The sequence below is a fragment of the Nilaparvata lugens genome, chromosome X, assembly GCF_014356525.2.
Source record: "Nilaparvata lugens isolate BPH chromosome X, ASM1435652v1, whole genome shotgun sequence".
NCBI classification, from domain to species: Eukaryota; Metazoa; Arthropoda; class Insecta; order Hemiptera; family Delphacidae; genus Nilaparvata; species Nilaparvata lugens.
The window spans coordinates 81,898,996-81,909,168 of NC_052518.1; the positions used below are offsets into that span (position 1 = coordinate 81,898,996).

Sequence of the window (10,173 nt, forward strand, 5' to 3'; positions counted from 1 at the left end):
TTCACAGAATTAAAAAAGTAATCTTGAAATCACCATTAGGGATATAGTACCTTCTGCAAAAGCTACAATAAGAACAAAATTATCTACAAGGTAATCAGTAATTCTTGGTAAGTGGAAACAAGCATAATTGATTAAATGCAAAGGCAGAAAAATGTTTCTCCAATGATCAACAAAGTTTTAGTAGTACAATCTGTAATTTATCAATAATAATAATACAATGAACAAATACTTATAATATACTTGTAGAAGAAAGAAACTTATTATAAAGATGAAAGTAGAATGATTATCTATCAATGTATAATTTTTTACAATTTGGAAATATGACTTCAAATTCTATTTAAAACTTTCTTGATCATTGGAGAAACATTTTTCTGCTTCCTTGAAATTAGATTATGAAGATAAGTGTATAACTTTCACACACCCTATGAATAGTTGACATCCACCAAACATATTATATTAAGTTATAATGAATCAACCAAATTTTCAATTAATTCTCTTCAGGATTTGTAGTCTGGAAATGATAAAGTAATCACAAAATAATTAGTGCAATTGGTAGAAAATTAGACATCAAGAATTATAACACAATAATAATAGTTTTTGGTATTCATTACGATTTATTAACAATATAGTATAATATCAGTTGTCACAATGAATAATGAATTGATACAACTGAATGAATAAAATTGATACAACTACATTAATTCTACAGTAAAGTAAATTTAAACAATTAAGTATAAAGGTTGAGCTTAGCATGAAATTACTATTAATGGTAACTCATTACATAAATAATCCTATAATTTCATTTGACTCATAATGGAAGAATATTTTGCAACAATAGTTATGAATAAAGCAAGAATGTTTCAATTTGAGTACCTATAAAATTCATTTATATGGAAAAGAAACGTGATAATTGAAACTATTTTGAAGTAAATTTTCAAAAAAGTATAATATAATATGCTGCATAGGCTTTTTGACATTTTCTAGGAATATCACAACAACCGACAATGGTCATAATATTATCAAGAAGTTAGCTTAAAAATAGGAAAAGTATTTTTAAGAGATATGCATTGGAATTCTATCATCGGTTGTAGACAAAATCAATCCAACAAAATATAGTAAACAATAGTATCATATTTAGAAAACTAATCAATCAACTTTAAGATTACAGGAATTCATTTATAACTGAAATTGATATTATTGTCAATATAAAAAACAATCAAAAATTTTGATAGAAATGAGAAATGAAGTTTGCAGTATTGACTAGAACTCGGTATTGGACTAACTCTAGAATTATTGCTGATGAAAATAAATATTTTTCAAGTTATTAGAAGCTAGTTACTCATGAAGTTGTTATTCATTAGTCACAAAATTTAAAACATTTTTGAAAAAAATCTTTACATTCACTAACTACGACTGTTTGATTTTGTAAGTAAATTTTGATTTCCAATAATATCACGATTATGCACCAAATTTATTGCTTGTGACTTTCATATTTCTAATGGGATTTGAACTTGAATTGAATCGTTGATTACATATTAAAAAATATAATGAACTCCATAAAATAGATGTATATTATTTAATCGCTTTAGTAGCCTGCAACAGGAATTTCATTCCAACAAGTAGCAAATATAAATTAACATTCTTTTTAATTATATGGCAGCTTCAAGGTTGATTATATAATAGTTAGAACATGTTACAATAATTATAGGAAAATATATAAAAGCAGATGAAAGTGGCAAACACAAAATAATTCTTGAAAATGGAGAGATAAACTAAATATCAGAATTAAAAATTAAGATTAAATGTCAAAAAAGGAACTTTTAATTAATTTTATGAGAAAATTCCCATGAAAAACTAGTCGCTACTGATGCACAAAAAGTAATTAAATATAATTAAAGAGTACAGGAGCTAATTATTGATAATTCACAACTTTTCTTGTGAAACCTGAAGTTTCCTTTCAATCTTGTTTTATTGAATTTGGAAAATAAGGCTAGTGAGCACACAATTTTAATCTTTCAATAATTCATTTATAAGTGTGAAAAATGTCCTGAATTCAAAGTACTGTTTCCTTGTTCATGAAACTTGATAAACTGTTTCTTAGTAGAATGAGTTGAAATTGCAATAAGTATTACTCGACAAACATGTCACTTGTATCCAATATTACCAGAGACAATGTCTTGTTGTATCTTGTGAATCTTGATAAAACTGAGTCTTAGTAAAATGAGTTGGAATCGCACAAATGTTTAGGAAGTCTAAAAAACCTTTGCAAGTTTAATTGCACACTCTATACAATTATTAAAAAGACAAGAACTAGATCAATTTCAAATGTTATGAAGAATTTTTTCACCATTGGGGAAACATTTTTTTGTTTTCTTGTGATGATATTATGTATATATGTATACAAACTTTGTACTGAACGATTACATAGTTGTTTTTTATATGTTTTTGAAAAAGACTACCACATCAGATCTTGGTGGAAGGGTTTTTGAAATAATATATTTCTCATACCTTCTGAAAACTAATTCCTGTTCATGGAGAGTCCATCTATGTTTCCGGAATTTCTTATTTTTCTCACCAAGTTTCTTATCTTCTTCTTCTTCTTCACTACTGCAGAGTCCCAGCTCAGACTTTGAGGCTCCTTCAAACGTTGACTCTGAAGAATGATTCCCTTCAAATCCTTCAAACTCTGACTCTGAAGAATGGTTCCCTTCAAATCTTTTAAATTCAGATTCTGAACTTTCAGGGGATTCTTGATGTTTATCTCTGTGTCTTGATATTTTTCTTCTTAGTTTGTATTGTTTTCCTTGCTGACCTCTCTGTGTTTTGCATTTTCCTTCACTAATTTGATCATGCTCAATACGTCTGTTGTCAACAATCAATTTTTCGGATGAATTATCTTCATTTTCAGCTTGTGCTTCTTCCAAAAATGACAATTCTTCGGTTGGAGGATCATCTTCATTGTCAACTAGTGCTTCATCCGACAATTCTTTGGTTGGAGGATTATGTTCATCGCCTGCTCGTGCTTCTTCCGTCTGACTACCTTGTCCCTTTTCCTTCCCCAGAGTCATCTCATGTAAGATTGGGCAAACTATTAATTTCTGCAAAACACTGGTTGGCAAGTCGTAATGTTTTTTATGCACAACCAGCGAGTGACCAAGTGCACTTGCTAAAAAGTCTTGGTACTGAGGATGCTGAGAATGAAGCCTGCTAAAAGTAGCTGCTTGGTGTCGAAGCCCATTGCCAGTTAGTGTTTGTGGACTTTTCAAATGGACATTGCTTTTCACTTTCCTCAGACAAACCCCCGGATTTACTTCTCGCATTGCAGAAAAAACAAACAGCTTTCCATTCCCAGATTCTCCTTCAATTCCAACAGTATCCCTATATTTTATCAAACAGTCCATCACACTTTTCATTAGAGGTGTCAGTACAATTGGGACTATTTCTAAATTTTTTCCTGGGACATAGAAAATATGAAAGTTTTTACATTTTTCTATGTCCGAGGATCCCAATTGAGAATTCAGCTCTCTGTCAGAAGTTCTTCCTTTTACCATTTCTAGTAAATCATCTTGACGATCAAGGAGCCTGTAGTGAGTTAATGTTGCTCGCTTGAAATCAACTGGGCGCCGTCGAATGAGGCACATTATGTGGCAAATGAGCATATCCATGATTTCATCATAGAGTAATTCTTTGTTTACTTCATCATGAAGTCTCTTAATCAGATTCCTATATTTTCCTACAATATGGTTGCAGAGCTTCACTATGTCTTCTTCCAAAGCAAATTTCTGCACTTTCCCAGCTTGAGCCTCCTTTCTTATTCTGGTAGCTATTCTACCGAGCTTATTTGCCCATTGACGGTCTATTAATTGTAGGAAATGTTTGAACATTTTGTACTTCCTCAAGTCCTGGGAATCGTGCTCATATTCCTTACACAGAACGTCACTCATGGCAACAGATACAGCTATTTTCAGTGGGTGACAAAGCCTGTAAGCTATTGATGGCATTTTAATGGCTCCTGTATTTGGATTGTAACGTTTTAGTTCTTGACTAGCTCCACAAATTTCTCCAACCATCAATATAGACATAGAATGTTCCTTGACCAAGTGCATAGAGGTTGAAGTACAACCCTTTATTTGATTCAGATATTGTTGGCATTTTTTCAAATGAATAGACATTCGATCTTTCTTATACCAACCCTTGCAATACAAACATTCCCTCGTATTCTCTGCAGATGGGTTCAGATTATTATGTCTCTTCTTTACCAAAATAATTTCATCAATTGGGTCAGTTGTGTTCCCTTTCATTAATTTTGCATTATAAATTGCATTCGCCTTTTTACGGAGTACATCCGTTATTTTTTTTTTTCATTCGCCCCCTCAACCTCCCATTTTTCTCACTTATCGATAACAGTGCGTTCCCCTCTTCAGTGTCAGCATGGTGCCTCTCGATATGTACAGCATACTCCTTCACTAATTTCTCGCAGAACAAACAATAATTTCGTTTTTTCCCTGGTAGCTTGGGAATCTTGGTAGTGTCAGGGGCTTCTGCTGGTGGCTGCAATAACAATTGAAACATCACATTTAATAACAGGGTATTGTTAAGAGGTACTATTACAAGTGCTCATTAAAAAACTCCATCATGATACAAAATAATAAAATGATAAGTATATTGATTCTAAAATGACTCTCAGGCTTGCTGAAAAGTCATACGAATAATATTATATTGATAATACAATATGATATGAACAATTTTTATTATATGACTCCACAGGAATCCCAAGATACATTTAAGAATCAATATAATTTCCGTTATTTTTGTCATGATTAACTTTTGAATAAGCAAGTTGTAATATTTGGATTAGTGGTAGTAAAATTATATTGATTCTAAAATGGATCTTACACTTGCTGTAAAGTAATATAAATAATATTATAATATTGTTCATTACTATATTATTATTAATTTTTTTATATTCTTTATATTATAATACTATCATCAATAGTATTATAATATTGATAACAATATTTATAAGATTTTACAGCAAGTCATTTTTAGAATAAATATAATTTTTCTATTACTGACCTAAATTTGATGCTTTCAAATGCGATAAGTACAGCTTTTATAAGGGCAACTCTAAAAATAATTCATTGAAGAAAAAATAGCTATTTGGAAGATTGGTATTGTTCTCACACCAATCACAAGTGCACCAATCACACTTGCAAAAAAACAAATCAAAGACGAAAAGGCAAAATGATAAAATTAATATTCTAGACTGCAACTTCTAACCAATGTAACCGACATAATTGGATTAAAATCAACCACCAAGTTAAACTGATCGAAGATGGTTACTTAGAAACCAATATGAATACAATACGCCATTTAGTTTGGTTTTATTTTAGTTCATCATTAACACTGAAACCAGAAATAGAATCAGATTATAACTTTTCCTATTTACTAAATGTATGTATCCTATGTAGTCCTATGTTGTAACAGTAGCTGTGTATTTATTCATATTTTTTTTATAGAATCACCTCTTACATTAATCAAATGATACTGTAGGCTTGTTCAACATGGCTTCCAAAAGGGATATTTGTTCCATTGGTATTCATTATGATTGTATGAAGGAAGTCGGAGTTAGTTTGTAAGTAATAATAATATTTCCAATTCCAGGTGGATGATGCTCATATTTTAATTGTCAACAATGATTTCATCACTTTATGGAAACTTCTAAGTTTTCAATAAATTACCAATATACACCAGTGTCACAAGGATACAATCAAAATGCAAATTAGGCAACACTTAGTCTTTAAATTACTGGTATTACAAAAAAAAAATAAAAATAAAATAAAATTCCTGTAGCCTATGCAGAGCATACGCTTGTGGTCAGTAGACAAGTGATGTTCTAAGAAGCATATTATACTGCATTCTTATGTCTTAGCGGGATTATCAAGCAACAATCCTGGCAGTCCACAGCTCATTACACCTGTTAGCCGACAGTGTTTGACCTGTTGGTCAAACGTAAATTTTCACCTGTTGGCCAGGCCCTCTGTGGCTTGGTAGTCTAATTAAGTATGCACTAGTAGGCCTGCTCCCTGATAGCTCCATTGGTGATTTATTCACAAACTTATTATAGTCTGCATGGCACGAGAGAGTCCCTGGATTGCGGGCTATCCAATGCTATACAGGGACTTTATTGTGCCATGCCGACTATAGCTCAGTATGATGCTGAATCACTGGTATGATCACTTGAAATGAAATTTATCCCTTAGAAGCCTTTATTATTTTTCAGACTTCATTATTCCTTAACCTCTTTAATTACAAGTAGCATTTAGTGATAGTGAATAGTATAGAATAGTATAATAGTATAATGATAGAATAGTATTTAGCATCAAATAAATTTACAATATCAATATTGCTGTTGAGAATACCTCACAGAAATGAAATATGTTCTATGTAATAAGAATAAATGCTGGAAACACAATATGACTTGCTAGATGAGGCACAGACAATGAAATTTAATAAGTGCTGGATGGAATATTCAGACAATGATTTTTTATTGGCGAATGTGAGAATCTAGTTTTTCAACTGACATGTCCCAAATTCAACTAGCTGCCTGAAAAAAGCCTGTTGCACAACCTTACTGCTTTTGTTCCTGTTTCACATTTCAATAAAATATATATGAATAGTTCATACGTTAGACTATGATTAATTTCTATTTATGAATAGTTTGTTCACACACCTGATAATTGGTATTTATTTGTGGTTCTGGTTGTACTGGTTGCTCATCTGGAACCGGGTCAGGCAAGCTGTCGATGTTAATCTCCAATCCATGTTTCACCTTCTCAATCGCCTCTTTATATTGAAGAATTCTCCTTCCTTTTCTTCTTGCGGAACTTGTGTTCCCAGCTTTCTCCAAATCCTTTCTCTGGCGTTTATAAATTTCCATATTGGAATTCAGAGAATCCAAGAGAAATTTCCCTAAAATTGAAATAAGAAATTTCATTGAAATTATTTGAAACACAAGAAGTAAATTCAAATGATATAATTACTATATTATGAAATTCACTTGATATTAACATAATTATAAGCGGGGTGGTGACAAATTGATATACCGCCACAGGTGCCAGAATACCTTAGAACGCCCCTGACTGCTGCGGCAATATTAGTTATTGCTGTGTTATGACCAGCGACCACATAATACAAATGAATTATGTGGTCGCTGGTCATGACTCATTGATTGCTGTCAAAACTTCGGAAATGTTTTGAGACTGCGTCGAACTTGTCAGCTCAGTTCGCGGGAAAATAATTGGCGGGAAATAGCATTATGTCAATGACACAACATTGTACTGTAAACTATGTACCTTTATAGAAACTATACTTGTATAACATCAAAGAAAGTCTGGTTAGATAAACAAGACAGAGAATCAAACTTTCAAAGGCCTACTCTTATTAGAATAATCGATTTATTTCTTTGCAATTCTAGTTGTATTGAGAGAGTTCTTATTATCACCGACATCAGATTTCATTGGAGCCTCACTCCGATGTGGGCAGTGAACGCTTTGATCTTTAAAAACGCTGATGAAGGCCTTCTTCTCTCCAGCTTTCTTATGAATCATGAAATTGGAAATACTTGAATTTTTTAAAATGTTATCATATTCTACTCGTTGTTCTGAGTCATTACCAATTTGAGTTTTTCTCCTAGTATGAAAATTGAGCATTTTTTCTAGTTTTTCTCCACCCTAAAGAACAACATTCTCGTGAATATAATTTAGTAGACTGTGACTATGTGTTTATATTATGATAATATTGAAATGGAGCTTTCTGAATGTGCTTGTGTGTTCGTCAGATTGATAATCCAATTCTGTATAAAATAATGCAATAAGGTACTTTATTAAAATTGGAAATCGTTTTAAAATAATGGCAAGGAAAGTTATGTGAGTGTGCCACACCATTTTGATGGAAATCTGATGAAAACCACTTTTTTGGACTCAGGGGACCTTGAAACGTATTGAAATCTTGAAATTTGGGTGCCTTAATTTTTTTGGAAAGCAATACTTTCTGTATTATAATAACTGAATTCTATTCTTCCATAATAGTTGCATTGATTCATCCTTTGAAGGGTTGTGAGGCGTAGCCCTTAGAAAATATGTAACTTCGAAGGAAATTTGGCAAACCTGCACATTCTCCCCTTTAATTTGAGCCATTTATCTTGAAAATCGGTTTGGTAGTTACTGAGATCTCACTCTTCCAACTGTGCATTAATATATAGAAGATGTGAAAAGATGTCTAAGCAGATTAGGCATTGGAAATAATCCATCAATAGAGTTACAGATATACTCATAAAATTTCAACATCTCACTTTTTGAGTCATTGTCAGTTGATTTGTTGTCGTCAGTGAAGAGCCTTCTCCGAGCTGTATGCTCTTTATCACTACCAGTTGGCCCACTACTTTTTTCTTGATACATTGAGTTTTCTGAAAAAATCAAATTAATTTGTATAAGAATCAATTTGAATAAAAAGCACTAAATCTTAATTAAAAAAAGATTTAGTCTGGATTTGAAATTTGGAAAAGATTCAGTTAAAATTTGCAAATAAATACTCTGTAACACCAGTCAGTTTATAATATATAGGTTATAGCACAGAGAACAGATTAGACGAATAGAGAATATTTAGAATAGAGAGTATCTATAATATTTATGATAGTATAAATCTATAAATATATGAATTTGGGATAGTTATTAGAACTAGAACAATATTATTAATAGGTTGGTGGTGTATTCAAATTTCTAAAGAAAATGTAATTGTAGTCTGAGTAATTCTAAACATGTGAGAAAAATTATGGCTCATTAATTTGTGCAATTTCTCACCCCTAGTCTTTGAAATGGTGTAGGATTTATCTGTATTAAAATATGTTATAATTTTTATAAAACTGAACCTACCTTCATGTGGTAAAGGTTTCCAATTGGAGTCTTTATAAGATTCGTCACAAGATGACATCCCATATTCCTGAAAAATAAAAAAGATGGGATAACAATAAAAAATATGATAGGCAAATATGATATGATAGGCTATTTTGTCAAATTTATTAGTATACAGTATTAAGATATTAAGAAGGAGAAGTAAATATCTACTTCTGACAAAGTAGGAATCACAAACTTATGCTATAAATTGATAGGATCCTATTCTCAATTTTTGATCCATTTCAGCTACAGTATGAATACAACAAAAGAAAGACTACATTTTACTGAGAATCATGTTATGTTGGTGAAGAGTATGAGAAGTTTAGTTAGCTATGAAAACTTAAGTTATGATTCGAGATTAAAATTTTCAAATTTTAAGAACAATCAAAGTTTCAATTTTTGCCATTGCTTTACATAGGGATAGGTGAGCTGAAAATTTTCACATTTCAACTTGTGATCAGCTGTTTTGAAACAAGAATTTTATCTTTCATTGTGCTTTTTGAATTTGGAATTTTTGCAGAGAAAGAGAAAGATAGAGGATGAGAGAAAGAGAATAGAGGGAGAAACAAAGGTAATGAGGGAGGAGTAAGAGAGGGGAGAGAAGGAAGAAAAAGGAAAGAAGGGAAAGAGAGTAGGAGAGAGGGAAAGAGGGAAAGATAAAGAAAGACAGTGAGAAAAAGACAGGGAGAGAGAAGGAAATGGTGAGGTGAGTAAAAGAAACGAAAAGAGAGTAAAAGAGAGGAGAGAGGAAGAAGGAGAGGAGATAAGCGGAGAGAAGTGGAGAGGAAAGAAGAGGAAAAGAGATGATAGGAGGATTGATTTTATTGATTAATTTTATTAATAGGAGAAAGGTGATAGGAGGAGAGGGGTGGTGATGAGAGGAGAGAAGGAGAAGGATTGAAAACTGTGTTACGTAGTTCAATAGTCACAGTTTTGTACGACCAGGGATGTCCTAGTAAGATGATAAATAAGACATAGAAAGTCCTTGATTTTTTCCAAACACAGATACAAGCAGCAAACTGAACAAACAAAAATAATTTCTTACAAAAATTTGACTCACATCTTCAGCACAGATGATTGCTTCCACAATTGCTGCTTCTTCAATCTGCTCTTGAGTTATTGGAGATGACTCGATGTCATCATGTGTCAAACATGAAATTGTGGTATCTAAAAAAAAAAATATAAAAACAAAGTAGATATTGATTAAACCTTAAATGAG

At 31.8% G+C, this 10,173-nt stretch overlaps 1 protein-coding gene across 1 annotated transcript in view; it reads right to left on the minus strand.

The window, feature by feature from the left end:
• Positions 1 to 4,238: 4,238 nt before the first annotated feature.
• Positions 4,239 to 10,173, minus strand: part of LOC111059991 — a 6,347-nt gene continuing 412 nt past the window's right edge. The window contains exons 2-6 of the mRNA XM_039442073.1: positions 10,015 to 10,121; positions 8,934 to 9,000; positions 8,354 to 8,467; positions 6,734 to 6,972; positions 4,239 to 4,551 (exon numbers count right to left, since the gene is read on the minus strand). Of these exons, the coding sequence (XP_039298007.1) occupies positions 4,333 to 4,551; positions 6,734 to 6,972; positions 8,354 to 8,467; positions 8,934 to 9,000; positions 10,015 to 10,121 (746 nt within the window). The 3' untranslated portion in view covers positions 4,239 to 4,332. The remainder of the gene's footprint in view (positions 4,552 to 6,733; positions 6,973 to 8,353; positions 8,468 to 8,933; positions 9,001 to 10,014; positions 10,122 to 10,173) is intronic.